General features: G+C 48.7%; 7 protein-coding genes across 7 annotated transcripts; 4 read left to right on the top strand and 3 right to left on the bottom strand.

Moving 5' to 3' along the window:
• Nucleotides 1-2,832: 2,832 nt before the first annotated feature.
• On the top strand, nt 2,833-4,327 carry EI90DRAFT_3071672 (uncharacterized protein). The gene is made up of 4 exons (XM_039061323.1): nt 2,833-2,876; nt 2,941-3,036; nt 3,093-3,256; nt 3,298-4,327. The coding sequence occupies exons 3-4, from the start codon at nt 3,119-3,121 to the stop codon at nt 4,054-4,056; spliced, it is 897 nt and encodes a 298-aa protein (XP_038912461.1). The 5' UTR covers nt 2,833-2,876; nt 2,941-3,036; nt 3,093-3,118; the 3' UTR covers nt 4,057-4,327.
• Nucleotides 4,328-4,798: 471 nt separating this feature from the next.
• Nucleotides 4,799-5,551, top strand: EI90DRAFT_3018850 (PLAC8 family-domain-containing protein; the record flags this gene model as incomplete). The annotated part of the gene is made up of 3 exons (XM_039057268.1): nt 4,799-4,810; nt 4,917-5,202; nt 5,340-5,551. The coding sequence occupies 3 exons, from the start codon at nt 4,799-4,801 to the stop codon at nt 5,549-5,551; spliced, it is 510 nt and encodes a 169-aa protein (XP_038912460.1).
• Nucleotides 5,552-7,166: 1,615 nt separating this feature from the next.
• EI90DRAFT_3071668 (uncharacterized protein) lies at nt 7,167-7,825 on the bottom strand (the record flags this gene model as incomplete). The annotated part of the gene is made up of 1 exon (XM_039061322.1): nt 7,167-7,825. A coding segment is annotated over one exon (256 nt), but the record flags the coding sequence as incomplete, so codon positions are not given.
• Nucleotides 7,826-8,987: 1,162 nt separating this feature from the next.
• Nucleotides 8,988-10,212, top strand: EI90DRAFT_2013972 (PLAC8 family-domain-containing protein). The gene is made up of 4 exons (XM_039052427.1): nt 8,988-9,236; nt 9,328-9,613; nt 9,741-9,904; nt 9,964-10,212. The coding sequence occupies exons 1-4, from the start codon at nt 9,225-9,227 to the stop codon at nt 9,979-9,981; spliced, it is 480 nt and encodes a 159-aa protein (XP_038912458.1). The 5' UTR covers nt 8,988-9,224; the 3' UTR covers nt 9,982-10,212.
• Nucleotides 10,213-10,509: 297 nt separating this feature from the next.
• On the bottom strand, nt 10,510-10,845 carry EI90DRAFT_2931213 (uncharacterized protein; the record flags this gene model as incomplete). The annotated part of the gene is made up of 1 exon (XM_039055048.1): nt 10,510-10,845. A coding segment is annotated over one exon (336 nt), but the record flags the coding sequence as incomplete, so codon positions are not given.
• A 2,007-nt stretch (nt 10,846-12,852) lies between these two features.
• EI90DRAFT_2857199 (PLAC8 family-domain-containing protein) lies at nt 12,853-13,364 on the bottom strand (the record flags this gene model as incomplete). Its single annotated transcript, XM_039053778.1, has 2 exons — nt 12,853-13,013; nt 13,064-13,364. Coding segments are annotated over 2 exons (462 nt in total), but the record flags the coding sequence as incomplete, so codon positions are not given.
• A 10,104-nt stretch (nt 13,365-23,468) lies between these two features.
• EI90DRAFT_2013806 (uncharacterized protein) lies at nt 23,469-24,752 on the top strand. The gene is made up of 2 exons (XM_039052426.1): nt 23,469-23,871; nt 23,935-24,752. Exons 1-2 carry the CDS (start codon nt 23,861-23,863, stop codon nt 24,698-24,700), a joined length of 777 nt encoding a protein of 258 aa, XP_038912455.1. The 5' UTR covers nt 23,469-23,860; the 3' UTR covers nt 24,701-24,752.
• The last annotated feature ends 254 nt before the right edge of the window (nt 24,753-25,006 follow it).

The following is a 25,006-nucleotide window of genomic DNA, read 5'->3' as shown; positions in this document are numbered from 1 at the left end:
AGGAGACAGCATATGTTCAAGTGATTTTCAAAATAAGCGCCCATGAATAATGTGTAGCCCACCTGAATTTGCTATTGCGTGCTCTGCATTGTCTAGCGATGTCAGAAACGTTCTTCTTCACTCGTTCAACAGCGATATCCAGTTCCTTTGTGACGAATAGACCCGCTTTCGCCTTCTGTTGCACATACTCGACGAAGACTGTGGGACTCGGAGGTGCAGAGACTATAGGAGACTGGGGGTCCAGGTTAGGCCCCGAAGTATCAATATCAGGCTTCTTGTCTGCGGCTTGATTAGACGACCCTATGAGGGAAAGGCGCCCTGAAAGGATAGACTTCAACATTTTGAACGGTCAGTGAAAGAAACAACGCGTTCCTGATTCAATATATACTTCAAGAGTGGGACACGTGGACCATCGGTGTACTATCGCCGGGCTAGATAAGCTGAGAATACAGAACTCGTACTAATAAACCCACAGGGGCAGTACTGATGCTCATCAGCAGTTGAGCGACTTCGACGGCGCAGCCACTGATGAAGGCTGTCTGCTTATGTAATCATGAATAAGTATTACGTAAATGCAAATTTATTCACACGTTTGCTCTTGACAGCCAAATGTCCGTGCACCAATGGACAACGGGGTGTCCGCAAACCGAGGAAGGGTGGGTCCTATCAATGCTGTGCAATGGTTGTCTCGCTTGTTGGCAAACGACTGGGTATCGAGGCACATTGCTGAGTGGGTGATGCATCTCTCCATGGGTAACAGTGGTGCATGCAGCCCATACGGGGCCATCATGCTGAAAGGCACTCTCGTCGCTACACAGCCCCGTACGGCAAGACATACCGAAAGTAGACCAAAAACAGAAGTTGTCCACTACTATTCTGAGGGACCTTGCAACCGGTCCTTCCAGCATTTAACATATTTAGAACAATGGAGAGTGATGACCAGGGACTTTTCCTTTAAAAACAAAATTGCAACCGGACTCACTCCTTCCACAGACATGCTGAAAATCGACTGGTTCGGACCGTCAGACCCCAGTGGGATCAATTAAACTCGGGGCCCTGAACATTGCTCTATGCGTTTCACGATGGTTGCATGGTTCGAAAGAAGCCTTTTGTGCCTCATTAGGGATAACGATGCTCATGGCCTTCGTCCGATTTGCGACAATCAGACAATAAAGTAATCGTTCCCAAGCGATCCCAAGAATCGGTTCCAGAAACTAGCTTTCATCCTGACGACCTTTCAAGGACTGTTGATGTCGACGAACCTTGATTGATCAAAAGGCACAAAACTTCAAAAACAAATCGATCGAATCTATGGCAAATATGGCAGGCCGGGGAACTACGCTTTCCCGGTGTACGCCACGTTTCGGAGCGTCGCGTGGCGAATGAGTTGACTTTTGAAATGAAAAAAGCGCGGAAACATGCCGGCACTTGGATGTTCTTCGTCTCCAGGCTGAAGCTAAGGAATACATCCCAATTTGTGGAAGCGAGCTAATATGCTAATGCAGCAGATTGGGGGCACGGAGGAATAACACGTTCTACACGGTTGTTGTTCCGCAGACGCGCACGCGATCAATGGTGCCGGCGGAAAACCGAGCCATATCCGAAGACCCCTGGTCGTAAGAAGCAATCCTTTGACCTTAGCACAGACTCCTTTCGATTTTCTTTTGTCAGGTTAGATTTTCTAGTGACTTCCGTATCGAGTGACCCTTCCTCACAATCGTTGGGTAGCCGAGTGAGCAAGTAATTGCTCAGGGTCACTGAGACTTGAACATGTGCAGTCGTCACCGTGTTACGGTCCTTTGTTCACATCGACGTATACCATGAAAGGAAGGACCCATTTGAACCTGAATTTTCGTGACAGAACATACTGTTTCAGATGGCACCGAGCAACGAAATTTGGAAATACCCGAATAATATCTAGTCGTCGCGATCGTCGTGCCTTTGAAGTCGGGCCGCTACCAGCTGAAAGGTTTCGATTTCGATGTCGGGGCTTGCCAATACATGAGTCACTCAACATCACAACAAGTTGGATCGTACGCGCAGTTAGTAATACAAGTGGGTGTATTCCTGCCAGGTCCTTGGATCGCTGACGTGAATTGACAGGGATTGGTGCAGCTATCTCCCAGGTAGCCGCGCTTGTTTGCGTCCGCAAGATGCCGGCGGCTGCATTGAGCGCCCAACATCCAAGTGAAATTATGAAACCATTATGGGTTCTGAGAGAAGGTAGGTCCTTCAGTGAAGTGGGAACGTCTTATTTCTTTCCTTTCTACTCACTTTATTCCTTTCCCTTTCGTTTTCCGATTCAAATCTCAATGCATGGGGACAATTTGCTTCTAGGTTTTATTTTTCTTTTAGCTTAATCGCGTACAAGGAATATAAATTATAAATTCCTCATAGTGCACCGATTGGAGAGCTCGGGAGATTGTCCTGAGATGAACGGATGCTGGCTTGGACTCTCAGAACTGCATTCGGAAAATACCGTTTATCCAGCCCAGCACGAGCTATTTCTTTTCCATGAAGATTTGGCACAAAAATTCTGCTACAAGCCACCTTCAATGCCCGGACACTCTTGGAGCACAATAAGACAAATGCATATCCATTCATTCCTCTATTTTATCTAGAAAGGTCGTCAGCGTGATATAAGAGTGTAGTTCTTGCATATCCTGCGCCTCCCCCAACAGCGATCCCCCTCTTTCTCACTCCCCAGCTTCGCGTCAGCTTTCTCATCCCAAAGTTATCGTGAGCACTATTCCCACTCACCATCTTTGCAAAGCCTTATCCCCATCCGTCACCCTAGATGTATCATCCCACCATTGACTTCCCCGAACTCTCCCTCCTCGCTGAGGCTGATCATTCCCCCTTCCCCCACATCAGAGGTTCGCCGATCCACTGTTTATCTTAACATCGCCAACCCTAACCCGCTTGATTTTCGTCGCGCAGAATCCTCGGGCAATTATGTTAGCTATCTACCCACTGATATCGATCACCATCCATCTGCTCATGCACTGGTTGCACACTCCCAATTTATAGAGCACGGTACGCTATTATATGCTTTTGAAATGTTCCGCATTGCCTCACATCCAGTTAACCAGCAGGACAGGCCAATGCTCTACACCCTATGCTCCACGGATCTCATCACGACGTTGAGCCTGCGACACCCGGCCTCGCAAGTGTGATGGGTTTGGAATTACCATCATCCTATCCTCCATCCGTCAGCTCCCAGGCCCTCACCAATCACATCCACGATGACCCTCGCGTCGACACTATCAACGGATATCCGGATCCATCTCCTCCCAGCGCCAGGCAGATCACTGGAATCATATTAACTTCCGGCCTAACATGGAATCCTTTCCCACTAATAACCACCCATCTATATTGCCGTGGCACTCTCCTACACAGTCGCCAGGCTGCAGCGAGGCCAACCACATCCCTTGCCATCCCAACTCTTCGGTGGACCAAAGTATGGCAGACGCTTGGGTCCGTCTTTACGCTATCGGGTGCCGGTCTCCCGCGGTGCATCATACGGACGCCGAGTACTGGACCCATCCATTCGTACCTACTTCGTCGCCCTCTGAGCTCGCGGACGATGGTGTGAGCGACTTGAGCGCTTCCACTGTAGCTTCCCTGTCTCTTCCCTCATCTCCATCGCTCTCCCTGGCTGATCAGATCTCCGAGGTTGGATCGCAAGGTACCGACCCTGAGCTATCCCCCCAAGCGGTTGAACCTTCGGACGCCCACCCAACGACGACACTGTTCTCCACTTCTCCTACGACGCATAAAGCTCGGAACCAAAAGGCTCAGGCCTGGCGCGAAAGGAATACCTCAAAGGGAAAAACGAAACCGCGGAAGCTACATCCCTGTGACGAATGTGACACTTTATTGTCTCGTGCCTACGACGTGCTAAGACATAAAAGCGTTCGGCATGATCCAAAGCCTGTAAAATGCGCTGCTTGCGATGGCATCTTCAAGCGTCCTGATGCGCTGAAGCGTCATCTGAGATCCCATTGTGGAGGCGGCCGCAGGAGGGCAGTCAAATCTGCGCCGGACAGAATGTAGGTGCCTGTCGCGAACCATCGTTCGTGTGCCTTCTGGGGGACGTTAATTTTGTGCGCCCCCAAGTCTTAGTTTCATAATGAACTCTTTAATGATCCCATCCAACCGCCTTTTACGGTCTCTTCATGCGATTTCCCCCCTAGAGCTGGCCTCTTCTTTTCTGTTGCTATGTATTTCATTCCTCTCGATGATTCACACCCGGGTCCTGCATATGATGTCCACCACAATATACGCAATACTAATAACGATGACAATGATTATGATTTTCCTCATAGTCGCGGGCCTCTCGCTCTCCGGAAATGTGAGTCATAAACTGAATTGCTGAGCAACGATTGAACCCAGTTCCCTGGAACACTAATTGCATTTGCATTCGGCACGGAGTTGGTTTCGGCGCGAGTGGCCTAACCTCCAATAACCACCAAGTACTCGTTCTTCATCGCAAAGAGTCTCAAAACCTCGGTTGTGAACATTAAATTCGTTGCCAAGAAAGAAGTCTTTGGGGTTTAGCTCACACCCGAAAAGCTGTGTTCGGATTTTGTTCGGGCTGTGCCGGGCGCTGTGATGAATACATTGGCATAATTAAATTGGCCAAGGGTCACCAAGCGAGCAGGTGATATTCTTTGGTGTAGCATATAAAAGAGAAGTTTCGATGAGATCCCCCTGAGGTTTCCCCTTCAGGTTCTATCTTGAGCCCCCCCCTCCTGCTCCTTATTATCACCCTCTTCTCGACCTCTCGCTACAAGAAATGTCTGAAAAGGTAGGCTGGTCATTACTTTGGCTTGGCATCTTGTAATCAGCAAAACTAACGCTCTTCCTTTTTCACGTTCTCTTCAACTCCAACGGTGATGGAACGTGTCTCTTAGCCTATCGTACAGCAACCTGGTGCCATGCCCCAAATGTTGCCGGGTGGGAATCGCAATGCCCTCAACAAACCCTTTGACCAACAAGGCGAACGTGAATGGTCTCATGGGACGTTCGACTGCTTCTCCGAGTGTGGGCTGTGCCTCTTCAGCTGGTGCTGTTCTTGCTTCTCGTATGGGAAAAACAAGTCCCGCCTGCAGTACCTTCAAATCAACGGTCAGCCTCACCCTCAAGGTGGCGAGATGGTCAATAGCGATTGCGTCGTTTTTGCTGCACTCCTCTACTGCGGTAGGTACCCTCAATATAAGTTGCCGCATAACCTTGTCAGGAGTTTCAGTCACCTCTGGGAATCCGTCACTTGCTGTTGTTATTGCTATTTTGGGATCAGGTGCTGATTGAGTTTCAAATTCCTTTTTCACACACAGGTTGCCCCTGTCTGGTTTCTATGGGCACACGCAAGGAGATTCGTACTCGTTACAAAATCCAGGGCGGTGGAGGTTCCGATTTCCTCTGCAGCTGGTGCTGTGCTCCTTGCTCACTCGTTCAGGAATCTCGTGAGCTCACGCTGGAGGAGAACAGCTTCCACCATGTCAGTTTCTTTTCGATTCATCTGGTACTCAATGAGATACTAACGTGACGTTTCACCAGTAATCTTTCCGGATCTGAAATAAATATTGAGACTTTTTTGTTTGCTACAATTTGCGTCTATCGCTCACTTCTGCGTTCGAATTCAAATTTTTTCCCCGGTAGGCACTGCCGGCTACACCGCAAACGGTGCTTGAGTTTTGCATAAATCGTAAATCGTATGAGTGCTGACAAAATATTGTCACCCTGCCAACGCCGTGCGCCAGCTTGGAGGGACCCCATTAGTTGCGTGCCTGTAGTTCCCATGCTGTCCTGTTGGTTCTCGCTCTGCCATGCTGTGCTTGACTTGAATTCTCTGGAGGAATTTTCGGTTGCTAGGGTTTGGAAGTGCACTAGGTATACCTGATCGTTTGGTCCACATGCTGTAGGAGGCAGTACATACCGTGCACGGCAGGTCGTTCTTGCGACCCTGGGTTGGCATTACCGAAGCGGGGGATTATGCAGCGGACTTGCCACCCCGATTCGGAGACACATGATATACCAATATTGACTTGCCTCGAGTCGAATTCATTATGTATCTAAATATAAATAAAAATGTCGGCACGTTCGCCAGCAATTGCACAGCCCGTTGCTGTTTGTTTGACTGGCTCATTGCGATGTCTTCAGTGACAATTTATCCACCCCCGCATACGGTACGAACGTTCGCAGACCGAACGTTCCCGTCCAACCTAATTTTGGCATATGATGTGAGAGAACTAGCGTGTACAGATCAGCGCTCAGTTCACGATAGTGCAACTAAATTGTCAAAGATATTACCTAGCATGTACAGATCAGCGCTAGACAATGAAAGATGTTTTAAGTAAAAAGGTCTAATGAGACCAAGAAAAGAGACCTCACCTCAGTTCACGATAGTGCAACTGAGGAGAGAGAAAAACAGTCGCGACGAGTGGCTTTTAAGCCTACAACGCCGCCTATCAACAAGAAAGATGGATTGGGAATTATGGAAAATCTCCTGCGGCTGGTGAGTCCGTGCGCCATAATAGTGGGACGTCGACCTTGTCTCTAATATATGATATTGGCAACCAACTCTTTGCAAGCGATGTTTCTCAGCGCGATCGAAAGATCCCTGACCCTACATAGCTGTTGCGCAGAGCTTTTATCACGTCCTCTGGTCGGAATTAACTGCTTTATGAGAACTCCTAGGTCCTTCGGCCACACGGTCAATTAGAGCCGATTTTGGGCGCCTGTCAGCTTAGTCAACCCGAAGGCTGTGTTTGCCACGCCACAAAATCTGGAGCCCTAAGTGAATTGGAGAAGCTTGAAACGCGCGAATCTAATATTTAGCGCGCAAAAGGGAGACCCCAGATTTCACACTTGATCGGTTTTCCTCGCAGATTCTCTCTATCTTCCCCCGCTTGCTTGTCGCCTCTCTCTCCGCGTTTTTAATATTACAGCCTTTTCTAAAATTTCTGTCCGATCAAAGTGAATGGGTATTGACCCCGTTCGTAAAAAAAATCACCCAAAAATGATCAAATTTCTCGTATTTTTATTTTTCAATACAGTAGAGTTAGCGCCGCACAGCCATACCTATTCCCGACCACAATGATTGATCCTACCCTTCACACTGGCCATGATCAGACCGTGTCCTAAGCTACCGTGCACGAAAAGTTCTGGAAATCATCAAGTTTTCCTCACCTGCTTTGATTCTCTCCGAAACAGCGACTGTGTGTCAACTATCATGTTCTCAACAAAGACAAGCGCGCCCACTGGAATGATGACCATTGGCCCCGCACCCGCTCCTGAAAACACCCCAGCAAGCATTCCAACAGTGCTTGCTGATGTATGTGAAGCCTCGTTGCTTCAGGCTGAGCCGGTGGGAGACAGAAACACCATACTCACATCCAGATCCTAGTTGTCAAGTTCGCGACTACACCCACGGTTGCCAACTTTATCAAAGAGGTCCCTTGCTGGTGAGCTGAGAGAATGCGGCAACTCTGCAGTCACCGAGATGGGCAATTTGTGCAGCCTCCTTGGTAGTGAGGGTTGAGGACATGAGGACGATGTGTCACTTCATGTCTGGAGACGCGTGTTTGGTACCCATGAGATGGTAATGGTGTATAGAAGCTCGGCTGGGCTGATGTGAGGAGGATCGAGAGCAGGATCACTGTTTCCAATAGAGGCTGGCGACCTGCCTAGATCGCTGTGACCGTCAGTGCCATGGTCATCATTCAATGAGGAATGGGGACTAGCTGTGGGCGCTAATTCTACTATATGGAAATATAATTCTATTGTATTGAAACATAAAAATATGAGAAATTTGACCATTTTCAGGTGATTTTTTTACGAACGGGGTCAATACCCATTCACTTTTGATCGGACAAAAATTTTAGAAAAGGCTGTACATAACGGGAAAAGCGAACTGGACAACACTTCCGCTTGAGACACCGATGGCATCAGAAGCTGGAACATGCCTTTCCGTCGCGTGCCCCGACCCCCCCCCCGTCCCGGTGGGTATCGGACTTATCCATTTTGGTCGCCTAGCCCTTTGTACAACAGCCCAGTGCTACCCCCTTAAATGTCACTGGTTGGCAATCGCGATGGGCACCCTCAACAAACTTTTCAAGAACCAGGTATGGGGGGGTTCAGCGGCTTTTCCGCGCCGCGTGTGGGCGTGCTTCTTCGCTTTTTACTGTCCTTGCTCCAACACTGGGGGCTCAAGTCCCGCTTCCAGCGCCTCCAAATCACTAGTCGTTGATACGATTATCATGGATCGTCTCTTTTACGCTGCACCCACTGCCCCGTCTTGTGATAATGTCACAGGCACTGAATGATGTTCTGGTCAACTCTAATTGGGGGATACGTCTTGTTTCTTACTTCTTTGAGATTTAAACTCCCAAATTTGAAATTCCGCCTCGACTTCTCGCAAGGCGGTTCGCTATCGTTACAGAAGCCAGGGAACTGATGGTTCCGACTTCTTTTTAACCTGCTACTGCGACCCTTGCTGCGACCCTTGCACGCTCACTTAGTGAGATTGTGCTGGAGGGCAGGTCAGTCCCTTCGATCAATTTGGTATTCTGGGTGATACCAACGTGTCCCTGGTACTCAAGGGTGGACATAAGAATAGAAAACGCGGTACTGGTAACCAAAGGCCGCCGCTTTGCCAGTTGCCCAGCAGCATTGTGTGGCTGAACCTGTATTAGTCGTGTTGTGGATGAATGAGCGTACACGATCACGTCGACGTTGAATCCCATAAAACTCCGCCATCACTTGGTGCTATCGTGCCTAGCGTCATCGAAATGGGGGATCATAAAAAAGCCCAACGGCTGCGCACTAATCGTAATACACCCTGTTTGGGGGGCAAGAATTGATTTGCATCCGGTGCAGACGCTGGTACAAGAACTTGTATCTCAGCGCGAGTCTCTTCTATCATGCCCTCAGGTCCTTAGGTCGAATTCCCTCATTAAATTCTCAGAACTCCTGGGCAACACGGATTACCGAATTAATGCAAGAATCTCGACATTTCATTTTGGTTCTGCTGCGCCTGGCACGCGTGAGCCTGCGGATTTGGAGTCCTGAATTGAAGGAGCCTAAAGCGTACAGGCTCACATTCTTGCATCAATGTATAAGAGGGAGGCCATGAGACCCTACGATTGATCGGTTTTCCCTTCAAGGTCTCCCCCCACCTCCTCTCCGTTGCCTGGCTTCGCGTTTTAGCATTAACAAGGATGTCAGAAAAGGTGAACTAGACAACTTTTCCAGATGTTTTGAATCAGAACCTGACAGCCGCCTTTTCCTTGCGGCGTTCGCTCCCCCCCCCCCTGACCGCAGCCTATTGATCAGCAGCCTGGCGCCACTCGCCAAATGTCACCAGGAGGCAATCGCAACGCCCTCAACAAACCTGTCGATCCTCAGGGTGAACGCGAGTGGTCCTACGGGATTTTCGACTGCTTCTCCGAGTGTGGAACGTTCTGCCTCAGCTGTTGGTGTCCTTGCTTCGAGTACGGGAAGCTCAAATCCCGTTTCAAGCACCTCCAAACCACTGGTAAACCTCATCCCCAAGGAGGTAAAATGCTTAACATGGATTGCCTCACTTATGATGCTCTCCACTGGGTCGGTAAGTGTTTCCGTGACTGCCTCCTGGCCATGTCACTGAACTTTTGAGTCAACTCCTGATTGGGAACACGTCTCGTTCCCTACTATCCTGAGGATTATACGCTCATGATGAATTTGAAACTTCCTAGGTTGTTCTTGCTTTGTCACTAGGCCCACTCGCAGGGAGATTCGTAATCGTTACAACATCCAAGGCGCTAACGATTCCGACTTCCTTCTAATCTGTTGCTGCGATCCTTGCACACTCACCCAGGAATCTCGTGAGATTGCGCTGGAGGAGGATAGCTTGCGCCAGGTCAGTCCCTTCGACGAATCAGGCATTCTGGATGATAACGACGTGACCTTTTGTGTCAGAAATCTTCCGATGTCTGATATGAATATCGAACCTCTCTTTGTTTTCTTCTGATCTGTATCCCTCATCGTACTCTTCGAATCCAGTGTTTTTCCCCTCTTCGTGCTAGGCGTCAGACGCGGCGGGGACGACAAATGCAAAATTGATAAGAGTCCGCCGCTCAGCCTGTTGTCCTCGCTGATGGTATTGCATAAGGTCGAAAAAACTAAACAGTCACATGCTGAGCTAGACCTCGTTGACCGATGAGGAACTGAATGCCAACCAACCCCAAAATATGCAAAGTACAATCAAATGCCCACCCGTATGTTCTTTGGGCCATTCTCTGGTGTCTTTGGTGTGGAGTCCAGGTGAACTAATAGATGGAACCAGGACGGGGAATTGCAGAAATTGATCTGTCTATAGAGGCTGGTATCTGAGGCAGGACTCCAGCCTCTGGGACTTAGATGGTATCCTGCCTCGGAAATTGGTGTCACCTGCCCGTGTCATTTGCCGTAGCACAATTACGTAACTTCTGATGCTAAATTGGCCCCGGGAAAAAGACTCTGCTCTCAATTTCCCGACTCTCCTGCGTGATGGAGCAAGGTGAACAGAAGCATTGAGTCAGACAAAGGATATTGTATCGTGTGCGAACTTATCATTGTGTAACAGCCTGGGATAACTACGTAGGAGGTTGATTGGCTCGGGATCAACCGTTGATACTTACAAAAATGCATGAACGCGTAGTACGTCAGGCTTTCCGCGTTGGGTACAGTCCCACCTTCAGAATGCGGTGTCCCCAGGTATTTCAAACGCGACATATTCTGGCCGTACGCAGAACAGGGGCAACAAACCGCGAAAAGACACGTTTGACAAGCGCCAAAGAAATCACATAATCCGAAGGACCAATCACGGTGACCTGTAGGTCCGTTCAAGGGTTTACTAAGGGCATTCTCAATTACCGTCGAGGCCTTCACCGGAAATGGCCATTTGGGGACCGGTGGAGGGTTGTTGGTCGTATTTGCGGGTCGTGCTCGAAAGGGTGTTTGAGTGGGATTCGGCCTGGTATGAGCAGTTTGTGACGATAGGGGCGCCGAACCGCCGGTACCACGCCCAGTCAAACGCTCCGGCAAATCAGATGGGTGGAACTGCGGCAGCGGTTATGAACCTTGAGATCTCCTTATAGGAGGGTACTGTGTACCCGCTGTCCGAGTCCCGAATTCATCATAGGGTGGCGCCGGCATTCCTTTTTGATGTGCAGGAAAATGTGCAAGGGTGCGATGGTGGGTCGGGGAAGTAAACAGACCAGGTAACTGCATCGCTGGATTCTCCCCAGCCGATGTTACGGCGCCACCACTGCTAGCTCCCGAAGGTGGGTTGTAGCTACACGTCTTCCATCCGACGAATGACCAGATATGACTCACTATCTCTGGTATTTCCTGTCAGTCAACGCAAAGGGGGGCGTTCCAAGGAGTCAGCGAGACCAGAATTTAGTCCATATATATCACGGTAGACGCAGCACCAGCACAGTCACTGGATCGAACAGTGTGGAGACAGTGGCATGGGGGCGTCAATCAAAAGCTTCTGATAGGCTGAGTTTCCGTCAAAGAGTGTGGGGCCATTCTAGCAGTCACGGCATCTCGTCTAAGCTAGGAAGCAATGGGCGGTCGCACCTCATCTCGCAGCAGAAGTTAAATGCTGTTCAGAGGGTATCCAGCCTTTCGAGCTTAGCTACTCGCCCCTTTTCTGACGGCGCAGCGAGAAGCTGCAATAACATTAATTATAGGCCCAAAATGGGACACCTTGAATTCCGCAAATTTGAAATTATGACCGATTCCGGATAACTCCGCTCAATTTCAAAACTTGCGAGGGTGCTCACCTGATCTGTCGGACATTTGAAATTCATGCCAAGCTAGTAGTTCAACAAGTCTGGTCTAGTCTTACCCTCACACTCACCACACCACGGCCCAATCAATGCAGCGATGATGGGACACTCAGTTAGGCGCACGCTCAACTTGCTTAAGGCTATCGTCGTCGCAAAGAACCCTATCTATAGAGCCTGGTATCCTGCCTAGCAAAGAACTGACCCCGAGAGGTCTTATCTCTGATATTGCCTTTTCAGCCTTGCAATTTATCAACAAATTCCAGCACCTGACCACCAACAATCCCACGTTTTCCCCGCACAGCAACCACCTTGAATTATTGGCCCACGTGTTGGTGTGTTGATCGAACAACGTTGAGATCCCCCTGGCGCTCAGCGCGATGGTGTTCTTGCTACATATCACTCTGAGCCGGCTCAATACGGGTGGACCTGGAGGTACTTATGCTTGTTCAGACGAGCTCTTCACAACATGAGGTTAGGATTGGGCTTTTCCTTCTCTGCAACTGCATACTGTGTCTGAGATCATATATACAACGGGCGAATCCAAGAGCCGAGACGTGAGAATGCCGCGATGCCGGCAGGGTGCTGAGCCATCGAGGCAACGAATCTGAAACGCAACCAAGAGGCATGGCGTCCTCGTGTGGGTGGTGTTTGAAATGCCGAATAGGACAACGCGCGGGAACCGGATCGAGCTCAAGACTACCGCCGGCACGGCCATACAGAGCATTGCTTAGAAGCACTTCACCGATCCATCATTGTGGTCGATATATTCAGGGTAGTACAAATCCGGGAGGCGATGTAAAACCTACCGACCCGAATACTCACCCATGTCGGTAACGCAATGAACAAAGCATTGAACTCATGAGTTCGATTTTCGCTGACGCGATGCGGAGCAAGGGGTCGGCACGGGAATATGAGATGAAGGATACAAGAAACACGAGCGTGGAGTGCGGGCGACGATGAAAAGTAAACCCCAAACAAAGAGGACGATCCCAAATGACAGATGAAGATGCGCTCAGCCACGCTGTCCGCCGAGCTGGCTCTCTTCCTCAAGCCCAAGCTCGCGAGATTCTTGCGTCAATGAACACGATCTACAGAGAGTATGGCACATGCAATCCTCCCATTCGCCTCCTTGGATACTGTATCGTCGACGAATACTAGCCCTTCCATTCATACCGGCGAGGCAATCGAGATCTGAGAATAGTTAGACTGCAAGTACCGACTCGAGAAGAGAAAAGACATACGGGCATATCCAAGTAGCTCATATAGGAGGCAATCCTCGTTGAACATTTCGCCCCCAGCAGGGTGTGGTCTTCCGTGCGTCTGCATATGTTTCAGCCTAGACATATTCCGTCCGTACGAAAGACAAGGACAGAAATATGATAATACCCATGTTCCGCATACTTCGGTGCAATCACAGGGCCCAAACGACCACTTCCGCTGACCGGCCGCATCGAATGGCTTGTCCAACGCGTTGCGATTCCCACCTGCACCATAGACCATCTGGAGGGCAGCCCTAGGTTGCTGAGCGATATATTGCTGTTGTTGGGGCACACCCTGTCCCTGCGCAGGGTAACCCGCCTGCACGGGCTGCTGGGGAGGAAAGGCATGCGCATGCGGAGGAGATGTCTGATAACCGGGGGGAAGCTGACCGGGTTGATAGCTTTGTTGTGGTTGTGACCCTTGTTGCTGAGGGAATGCAGGGATCGGATTTTGAACTCCAGGTGAGGGTTGAGGTGTCGATTGGGTGAAAAACTGCTGTCCACCCTGAGGGGAGTGTTGCTGTGGAGGAAATGTAGCCTGACCGTAGCCGGGCGAGCCCCCGTACGGGGGTTGGACATAGCCAGGAGCACCTTGCTGATACTGCTCATAGGGATTGAATGTTTGCTGATAAACGGGAGACTAAAATTCTCAGTTCATTGTATTCCCAAAAAAGGTTCAGGACAGGAACTACGGACTCTCACCTTGTCAGCCATGGCGGGAAAGTAGCGTGCGACGTCTTAGGCCGCAGGCTCTCCTGAGGGTCTGGACGAAAGGCTCTGACATCCCCAGTTCGAAGTAATATATTGATCCGACACAAACCAATCAGCGATCGCGATCCGTGGAGCGTATCCGCGCTCTTCATATAGTAGATATTGATCGGACACAATTGAAGCGGTCCAGTTCTGTCCAAGTGTGCTGATTGGATTAAGAACCTCACATTCAAGGATGCGACGGACACAAGAGCGCGCACTGTGCATGTGTCTGACCGCGGAGGTCGCTTAGGGGTCCTCACATGCAGTAAGGTTGAAATAAACGATACTTTAGCACCAGCACCGAACGGTGCTTTTAGGCCATTCGGGTCGGTTGACCATAGAAAAGAGGGTTACATAACATTCGACCAAGCTAGGCAGGTTAAGTATCACCCTCTATTAGCGACCAGACTGGGTCTACATCCGATTCCCATATTCTGCTTCCTGTGAACTGCTGGAGGTTTGCGTTATCTCCAGGGTGCGTGCACATCAATACCTTCCATCTTCAGCTGGGTCGCATGTACTTACACGCGGCCAAGTATCGGAATTCATTACTGCCAACAGCGCCTCATTTACGATGAAAGAGTGAGCGATACCGATTAGCAAACAAACCAAGAGGACAAGGGGTTGGAAGGACTCAACAAAGGAGAGTGGGAACAGAAAGTGGGTGATACGATGAAGCAGGACCAACGTGATCTTGTAATCAAAAAGGGGGGAAATCACGTAAGAACGGCAAAGGTAATTCAGCGTCACAAATTACGTAATTGTGCTACAGCAAAGCAGGTGATAAGGCAGGATACCGGTCTAAGTCATAGCTATAGAGGCTGGGGTCCTGCCTAAGATACCAGCCTCTGTAGATAGATCAATTTCCGCAATACCCCGTCTCGCTTCCACCCATTACATAAGTAGTTCACCTGGACTTCCCTTAGTGTGCGGGCATTTGATTGTACTTTGAATATGTTTGATTTGGCCTCCTTCTGATTACAAGATCACTCTGGTCCTGTGTCATCGTCCATCTTACTCTCCTTTGTCAAGTTCTTCCAACCGCTTGTCCTCTTGGTTTAATTGCTAATCGGTATCACTCTTGGCGTATTGTTGACTGTTCAATTTTTTTCGGCACAGGCTCATTTACAGGGGGGTTGACAACTCACATATCGACCTGATACTTCTAAACACGGGAAATGAAGGAGTCATCGGAGTTGATTTTGGCGCTCCCTCAGACACCGAAGAGGCATATCGATAATTTATTGTACGCAATAACTGACTCTGAGTGCTCCAGCAGGTCGAGAATTTTTCACTTGCAGTTTGAAAAACTTGGACCATGCGGGCCGATAACGTCCATCAGCAGGCAGCGCACAAAGAACCAACTTGGCTTTGAGGGATGGCCAGTACCACCACCCGTAGTGTTCGAGTTCTTGAGGGTAATGGACAGAGAGGAGTGGAGTGGCATGGGATCCATATGGCTCGCAAGTGAACAAAGCCGGCGTGCACGTCAGGCAAACCTTGCGACACTAGCGTCTCGCACTTCTAGAGATTGCGATGAATCCATTTTGTCGGTACTGACATTGTAAATGATCGACCCGTTTTCCATCTCATCTATGCTCGGCAAGAAAGTCTTATTTTATTAGTACAAGCCAACCTAGCAATGCTAGGATATCACACCTCCAGTGATGGGGATTCATCCCACCACTTCTTCCTTTGAAGGTGCCGACTCCAACCGTTGATCAATTAATTTGATGCACGCTTGTGATATTTTTTGGCCGTTTTCTAACAGAGCAGGACGCCAATTACCTTGCTTGCAAGGTCACTTTCCAGCCTGGTATTCCTTAGCCTTTTTCCCACCCTCTTTATATTGTTTGTTTTTTTCCCACCCTCTCAGTCTCTCACATGTGCGCTTTTCTCCAGTAATGTCACGTTGCTCCTTTTCCTGCCCCCGTTCAGCAGATGCAAGGGACTGGGAAGAGGGATTGGTGTTAAGGCTAGATAGAACTTGTGTTATTTCTTCATTTTCTGCACACCCCAATCTCCTCCAAAGATGGTCTATATGGCCATCCCCACTGGTTCTACATGGGAATAAAGGCACCTCAGCATCTGCTGAGTGCCAGCTGACCAAAGCGCCGCCGTGCTTTGACTTTCTCTGACCCTTTCCTCTTGTTCTGAGGTCAGTGGCGATTCTACGGCCACCTCTCCACCAATTCTAAGTGGGGAGAAGTGCTTGCCAGCCCAGGCTGGGTGCCAGCACACTGAGCACCCACGCACTTGACCTTTCCAGGTTAAACTGTCCAGTGGTCTCTACCACTGTTCCTGGGCAACAAGCGTCATCTGTACGCCTAGGGACGATGCAGGTGACACGGTTTCAGGCCAACTTAATGGCAGTCTGGTGCTTGTGGACTGCCAACTCATGGAAGTGCCCTGTGTTTCAATCTTCTCTGGGACTGTTAAACTCCCGGCTCCTTCCATCTCGAATGTTAGGTCCAAACGACCACCTCTCAACCAAGGTTGACAGCAGTCTGGCACTTGTAGACTGCAAGCCCAGAGCTGTCACAGGCTCCTATCGTCCTCCCCGGATCCGGAACTGTTCCAGCCCTCATATGCTCTTCCCCTCCCGATGAAGGAGAGAACAAAGGAAGGTCAGTTGGGAGGTTCAAATGAGACCACCACCAAGCTGTTCCCTGGTTCTTTAGTTAGGATGGGGAAGTGTACTAGTATTATTTATTGTAAATATAGTACCAATCCGAGTGTTTTGGCTAATTCTATTTTTATGGGTTAGTTTTAAAGTTCCTGGGAATTGACTTACAGATAAACCGAGCCCTGTGGAGCTGTTTCTTTATTGAAATTTCTTAATTTGTCTAGGTGTAATTCTGTGTAGCGTTGTTTAATTTGGATTTAAACTTGAATTTAATCTTCTACTTGGTGAAGTTTCAAAGATTCTATTCAGTTAATGAATTTGGATTGTGTCTGGAGTGTCCCTTGGGTTTGTTTTATTTTTGTCTTATTTTTATTGCTTGTTTTAACAGTAGCAAGATAACTGTTTTGTGTTTACACTTTGAAATCTGGAGTGTTAACCAGCTCTCCTGTTGAAATATCTACTTAATATTTCTCTCCTTAATTGCTGCCTTTTACTACAGTGGCAATCTTAACTGTATATCACTTTTTCGCACTGGAGTGACAACCAGAAATGCTTGAGAAAAATAATACTCTATTTTCTTACTTCTCTAAGGGGGGCGAAAAGTCACAGAAAGGGTCTCCCTTTTATACTCCTTGGGTCACCTTCCTTTTTCACGCTCTACCTTCTATTTACAGGATTTATTTACAGTGTATTTTTCTCAAACTGAATAAAAAATGAAATTTTCACGCTATAGTTCTACTGCGCTTTTGCTGTGCTGAACTGCGGTTCTACTGCAGTCAGACTGCACCTAGAATCCTTATTGTCCTCCCTCGCCTAAGCTATTTTAATGGTTAATTAGAACTTGGCTGCGCTGCATTTGCCACAGTTACCTATTTCAAATTCCCTATATATACCATTAAATTTGCTATGACTCGATGATTCTGAATTCAAACTTCGCATTACTATGTGTACGGCTGTGCTGAGACCTTCAGCTGATTTATTCCATTTTTATTTAGTGACATTTAGTTAAAATGAGACTGAAATGGTAAATGAGTGAATTATTCAGGTTTAAAACTGAAAGAAAAAGTTGCTAGTAGTTAATAATTGCTCAAACGAATGTGTTATAGCTCTCCACCTCATTAGAATATCGTTCCCTAAAATTCCCGCCATGGTCCGTCGTAGTTTAGTGGTTTTCGTGAATTTTGTTCATATTCCCTGATTCCCCTTTGTATTATCACATCCTAATCCTCCATATGTATTGTTCGTTGTTATAGTAGGTCGTCCTTGAAGATATCATATTTTTATGTATTTTATTTAGGACTCTGGACCTCTTGAAGCTATTTTCCCGCGCGTTTTCAGGTTTCTAACTTCATGTCCCTATATCTCATTCATTTCTGGATGTTTTCTCACGTTCTTGGTATCATAAATTTTCATTTATTCCCACCTTTCCAATGGTACTAAGGTTGTGTCCTATTTCCTGGTATTCGTTGAGTTAGCAAAAGTTTGCGCGCACATTCGGTAATCACGTGCATCATTCCCATAGTCGTTCGTATGCGGGCGCCGTTTCCGTTTAATTGTTCGGGATTTATGATATGCATGGGTTTTTATTTCTTTCATATGGGCTTCTGTGATTTATTTCAGATTTTTCCCTCATGATCTAAGGTTGTTTTGCACTTTCCGTGCTTTGTTTTGACCGGGCTCTTCCTTATTTGGATGGAAATTGGTCTTTGTGATCTGCCGAAGTGCGGATCTCGGTTCCGACGGCCAGTTCCCTGCGCATCACCACCCTCATGTGTCATTACACATGATGCGGATTTCTATATTCCCATCATGGGTATAACTTCACAATGGCTGGACCGTTTGGACTGAAAAATTTGCATAACTATAGTTCCCCATTTTTAATAATTTCCGTGTAAATTTCGTTGTATGTTTTAATTATGGATCCTACGCAAACATCGTCTTTTCCCTGAGCTCGGACTTTTGATGTCGCTATTCCCGTTATTGGATATCTCATTAACACATGATCCTTTTATTATGAAAATTTGGGAGGATTAAGATTAAATTCCTTCCTTTCTAATGGCCTATCAAGCTTGTCTCGGTCGTTACTGGTTAATTTTTGCGCTTGCCTTTTAGATATTGTCCTCGTTTTGCAGGAGTTTTAGTCATATCTCCGTCGTTTATGGGTGGTTTCCCCTGTAATTACTCTCATTGGGTCCGTTTGGGGGACATCTACATTTCCTATTATAAACACGACTTTGAATTTTGCATTAGTTCCTGAGGAATCCTTGTTCCGTGGTACTTCCATCCTTGGCTACGTGTGCGGACATGGGAAAGTAGTTTCCGTGGAGGTTCTCTGATTGTTTTTATAGTCAAATCTTGGTCGATTGTCCTAATTCTTGTTTTAATATTTGCTATAAATTCCCCCGGGAATTCCGTCTCATTGATGGTAAGCTTGAAGTATTTTTGCTATTTTTCTTTCTTTCGATTTATCGCGTATAGTCATAATAATTCGTAAAAATTCGTGTCCTTCTGTTTTCTTATATCTACTTGTCATATGAGGTTTTGTGATTTATCTGGCATATTTCCATAATGGGTTTCCATAGTGTGACCGTTATTTCTCCTACACCGATGAACCCCCAATCCCGGAGTTCCGGAGGAAGAGCAAGTCTTCCAAGGAAGGCAGGCTTGCCGCTATGGCAAGCAATGTCCTCCTGCCCAGCAGGAATATTATTGTTTTAGGATTCACCAAAAACAGGAGAATATGTTTGTCACGGCCATGCATTCTGGCCTGTTAGCCGCCTGTCCCGATGCCGCCCGAGCCCGTTACCGCTATGCGAGCGTGAGCGTGAGCCCTGACCTCAGCCCTATCCTCCCTGAGGACTCCCTGCTCACTTCCCCACTTGCCCCTAGGCTCCCCTACACTTGGCCGACTCCCCCACTGCTGCACCAACCTCCCCACCCTGAGTCCGCCTCCGGCACCGTGCCCATCGCCGACTCCTCTACCCCGCCCACTATCATCCCTGCGCCCGACTCCGGCCCAACTCCGAGTCCAGCGCCGCTACGATACCATCGCCGCTATCGCGGCCCTACACTCTTTCCTTTATTTATCTGTTATTGTTTGTTTTGACCCTCGGTCATTGCCGGCCGCTATGCAGCCAACCCCACTCCTTATTCTTGTTTGCTTCCGGACCCTTCGGCCTCCGGCCCGGGTCCGCTTCCATTCATTTCTTCCTCCTATATATATCCTGTATGATACTTTATTGTACCTTAGCTCTAATATCGATGTGACCACGACCCCTAAGTCCTGGCCCCAACAAGGCAACCCCAGTGAGTCCGAAATGAGGGCCAAGAGACAGCTAGGGGGCACAGCACTCCCTTTAGAGTTGCTGAGGCCAAATGCCCTACCCCTGGGCCTTGTTCGCAGCATCACAGCCATCGTGGTGTCAGGGACGCGTCCGGGGTAGAGGGGGTCCGGATGTATCGCCCGGCAGAAGGGCCCTCACGGGGTGCAAACCGGGCGCGCGTGCTGGCGGGTCCGGGGAGGGACAGCAGTCCCTGGCCACTTAGACTGAAGTGGAGAATGTGTTATTGTTATTAAAAGGGAAAACTATACTACTTACCTGAAGTGGAGAATGTGAGAAGAAGGTTACTTCTTCGGTTCCCACTTCAGGTACATTTATGTACATGCGGCTTGAGTCACATGACAAGTGCCACGTCGCCCTCGGAGGCAGCCGCAGGCATCCGGGTATCCCTGTGGGGGATCCCGAGAGCGTCCGCTGCATGCACACGTGTTGGGCACAGCGGGGAGCCGTCCGGGGTGTGTGGGCCGGACGGGTCAATAGTACATTGATACAAAGGAAGGTGGTCCATGTAGATAGAAGGAAATAAACAAGAAAAGGAAGATGAGAGGAATGAGATAAAGAAAAGGGGAAGAAAGAGAGAAAGGAAAAGGGGAGGAGAGACAGAGGAAGGAGGAGGGAGAGGGTTGGACAGCGGGGAGCGGGTGTGGTGTGGCCGGGTGGGTCCGGGTGGACCCGGGTCAGGCGGGTGTGCCCTGACACGTGGCCTATAGCGGCCCGCAACGGTGACCTTCGGTGCCGACCCCGGACCAGTGTCTAACAATGTTGGAAATTCAACAGCTACCTAAGAGAGTGGCTTTCAGCCACTATGGGATCAAGGTGGTGTGGACAGAATATTATATTCTTATATTCTTCTCCGTTCACTTGCCATGCCTTGCACGCTTTGGTGCACACTTTGATTGCACTATGCACTTGGACCTCAATGCTCAAACATAACATCCTGCATTTTGTTCATCTTATGCCACCCTTACTTCACTGATGTGATGCTGAAGTGAGAGTGACATTCTGATCTACTAACAATGTCATGTACGATAGTTTGCAATCTAGGTACATTGTTGAATACATAGTTCACTGACATGAAGCTGAGTTCGCGATCGGGTAATTATCACAGAATAAATATTCAATCATTTATGTTATGGGACAGGAACCATATGTGGATGCAAAGTGTTATGGATACGGAGTCTCCAACGACCATATCCGTCGCATGGTCAAAGACTTCCCCTCTCTATCGCTCCTCCCCTCTTTCTCCCTTCCATCCTCTATCCCGATACCCTATCCTCCTTACCCGTTCTACCCCTTTCCCCCCTCGTGCAAAGCTTTCCCCATTGGGGTTTTGGTGCTGGCCGAGGTTGTTTGTGTTTCGCGGGATTTCCCGCAACCTTACCATTTGTAGATAGTCACGCGTCTTGTACGGAAACTGCCGAAGGCGGTTCCCGCTAACTAACAACTGCTCTACAACTGTCTCGTGTATCATCTTCTGTAACAACCCTCCCTGTGACTCAACTGAACCCGTGTGACTGTACAACTCTCAAGATGTCTTATAAGTCTGGTTATATCGAGTCCTCTAACGGCCCTTGCTGCGAGAACTCGAAGTCGAGAGTCGAAGACTCTCGACATGTGTATCGTCCTATTGAATCTGTACCCTATGGGTCCTCGTCACTCCGCTCTCCCCCCAGTACTCGACATACGACGTCACATCACGATCATGGAGATCGTGAATACTTTGAGGCCCACTTTCCCGTGATGCCGGCACGTTCGCTACGTGAACGCCAAGTCACCGCCCATCCACCGTCTGTTCCCTCCTTCGTCAGTCATCATGTTTCCCCACCAACGGTACGTTCCCTTTGGGAACGCCAAGTCACTGAAGGCCCTACTAGTCAGTCCTCATTGCACGCTCATGACATCAACCCGCTACCGGTACGTTCGCACTGCAAATGCCAAGTACCCGATGGCAACTATACAAAGTTCTCACCCATCTCACAAGTTGCGACCTCGCACATGGTACGCTCCATCGAGGAGCGCCAAGTACCTGTGGCTGACCCATCCGTCCTGGCATCTCCGACTACCTACCATCAATCCCTTAATAGCTCACTACATCACCAATCGTGATCGATGGGAATTCGATCATCCACTCCCAGGCAAGACTGGGATCACTCATCGATTACATATCCCGTTATGGTACAGACCAGTTATGACCTTCGTCATCCCACTATAAGAACGGATCGAGGAATGGGGAATTTCCCCCATCCCCATAACACAAAGTCTGGGCACAAGCAAGGTCGGGGTGGCGCAGCAGCCATTTCTAGTCATGAATTGAAACTTGGAAGCCATGGGTGACTCACTGCACAGTCATGTGACCCCGGAAAGTTAAGAACCAGTTCCGCCACGAGGATGCTGTTACGGTTAAGCCATAACCCCAGACGGACTTAACGGAGGTTTCACATGTCCCGCATATCTCAGTTCCATTTCAACTCATGTAGCTTAAGACTTCCTGTATGTTTCTCTTGTCTCATATGTCTCACCTCGCATGTTTTAGCACATCTTCATGTATATAAGGAGTTGACCAGTGAAGATGGACTCTTCAACTGGTCAACACAGGTCACTAGCTGAGGAAATTTGTATCCGGTGCGACTACTGGACTTATCCGGAGCTCCAAATTCTTATGACGTAAACCAGCGTGACTGGACAAATGACATAAAATGGACAAGCCTGGTATCGAACCCAGGACTTCTAGCGTGCATCCATACACTACTCGCCCGTTATGCCAGGGGGGGGGTACCCCTTCCCTGATGGTTTGGGAGATCACTTGATCCCTTCCTCCAACACTAGCCTCAATAGACACCTCGTGATCTTGTTTCTCGTGATCTCATGACTCTCGCTCCGTTCCCACGCTCGCTAGCGCCGAGAGGTTCGTGACAGATGCTTTGAATCAGGAGGCCAAGCGAATCGGTCATCCACCATGAGAAAGATAAACCTAAATTGGGAAACATTGTTACTGACCCGCCATCATTTGCAAGCATTTGAAGCGATCGCACTTGCACCAGGGTTAAGTATTGCAGACAAACATGCGATTTGTCTAAGATCGAAGCATGGCATCTCCCGGCCTAGGTCGCACAGCCGGGTCTCAGACAATCGGTCGTCCATGAGCTTGCGTCGCACACAAACGTGTATCTCCCTATGTAAGTCACACAGCGGAAGAATTCATTGTCACGCGATGAACATTCCGACAATTTTGTTTATGTAAGCGCAACGATGGCCGACCTCAGTACATAAATAGAAAGTTTGACCCCTTCTGAAGCTCCGTACCCATAGTGCCACATCACCATCTCAGCTGAGCACCCCCTTTTCATCATACCATGTTTAAGATCGACCAGCCCATTCTTGTCGACACCGAGGACCCAGAATATTACGCAGAGCTTCTCTCCAAGACTTACAGACCCCCAAATCGGTGGCTATCCAATAAAACACTTTGTTCACGCATCCCCGGCGTTCAGGGTGTCGACGACACCTCCCGGCGCATACGGGCACTTCTGGATGCAGTCGCCAATATCTCACTCTGCAAACAAGGAAATGCCTCCGCTACAATGGCCTGCGTAAAGGCCAATAAAGGCGCTCTAGAAACGCGAATATACATCGCTTTCAACAACGAAGATGACGGCGCGGCTAGAAATTGTCATGTTCACCTACAGTCCATCTTTGATAGGCTTTCCTGTATCCCCCATGTAGTAGACGGCTCCCCGAAGGACGTCTCGGCTGAGTTGGAGGGGATCATACCTGAAGTCTGCAGAACCATTCACAATTACTCATTCGACCTTTTTGCGTATCGCGTTAACAAGCACAAGCACGAGCTTTCCGACATTCGGAGGTACATTGAGCAGGATGACCATCAATTCAATTCCCGCCAGCGTTCCAAGTTGTTGGATTTCTTATCGCATGTGGAGTCCATTATCAAGGTTGTTGCCAACGCACAAACAACGAAGCAACTTTCTATCAGTTTTATGCTCAAGCTTTTAAAGATCTATTCGTACTGGAAAGCGAATCGTCTTCTCCCCAAAGAAGGGCATGCCGACAATGTGGGCACATTGCTTGACCTCGCGGATACGTGGCTTGCTGACGGTATGTGATATGATGCCTAGATGGTTGCTCTCACCTGAATCTACATCTTTCTTAGCCCACAACATAGGTTTCCGGCTTCGGCGTTGGGCAACGAAGATCATGTCCTTTGTGGACTCGGTCAACAGGCTCCTTATCTTGACCCAGCCGCGCCGCCTCCGCGGATTTATAGACGGGACCTTCGCAATTACACCCCTCTCATGTCCCACCATGACTCCGTATCGTTGTGATCTTTCTTCAGAGAACATACGAGTGGCTCTGGATGCCGCGCTGAACCAAACCAAATACTCTACTGCGAAGTGGTTAGAGGAGCGCGAATCGTTCATTGTGTGGCTTCAGGATAAACTGAAGGATTCTGAGGCGTGCCACCGGAAACCCACGGTCCACGCCGAGCTAGTCATGATTACAGCAATGCTCAGGGGCGAACTCCAGGGAGTTTTACCCCACATCGGGGTCTCTAAACCTTCCTGCGTTATGTGCATCCACTATAACCAGGCCCTCAAAGAGGTTACGGGGAAACGGATCGCTGTCAATGGTTCTCATGGGAAGGCCTACCCTGGGTGGTCATGGCCTAGTCTTCCTTCCCACGACAAAGAAGTTCGTAGAGCTTTTTTACAACTTAACAGACAACAGCTCTGGAGCGATTTCAACTTGCATGTAGAATCCCGTAGAGGTTCTAGCCTGGAATCTGCCGATCCGGGATTTGAATCAGTTGCAACAGAGGAGGAAATTAAGGAAATCTTCCGTCGTGAATTGTCAATGCCCCCTTCGTTAGTATGTGTAAAGTAGCCCTTGGGCTTGGCGAAAATTGCAAATGATTGTGTAGTTTCGATTGAAAGGGTCTCAAATCATAACAGCGACAGCCCCGACAACCGCCGAGACTTCAAATTTCGCGGTAATATACAAAGGAGACAACAACAAGCTTGCGAGAGATGTAAGTAAAATTTTTGATAAAATTGGTAAAGTAAGTACAAGCCAACAAGCAGCAATGTTATGAGAAGTCTGTCATGAAACGAGTGTGAGAGTAAGTGCGCTTTCCCCCCTTCCTTAGCTGAGGGGTGTTCCGACTTCCTTCTAATCTGTTGCTTGCGCACA

The sequence above is a fragment of the Cantharellus anzutake genome, assembly GCF_015039405.1.
Source record: "Cantharellus anzutake strain C23 chromosome Unknown EI90scaffold_49, whole genome shotgun sequence".
Taxonomy (NCBI): domain Eukaryota; kingdom Fungi; phylum Basidiomycota; class Agaricomycetes; order Cantharellales; family Hydnaceae; genus Cantharellus; species Cantharellus anzutake.
This window is presented reverse-complemented; position numbering and strand designations above follow the sequence as displayed.

What these genes read in the sequence shown, in the direction of transcription:
- EI90DRAFT_2013972 (XM_039052427.1), top strand. An exon ending in TGATGCTCTCCACTGGGTCG is followed by an intron (nt 9,614 to 9,740) that starts GTAAGTGTTTCC and finishes GAAACTTCCTAG; the next exon opens with GTTGTTCTTGCTTTGTCACT.
- EI90DRAFT_3071672 (XM_039061323.1), top strand. Translation starts at nt 3,119, where the DNA reads ATGCTCCACGGATCTCATCACGACGTTGAGCCTGCGACACCCGGCCTC. An exon ending in ACATCCACGATGACCCTCGC is followed by an intron (nt 3,257 to 3,297) that starts GTCGACACTATC and finishes ATCTCCTCCCAG; the next exon opens with CGCCAGGCAGATCACTGGAA.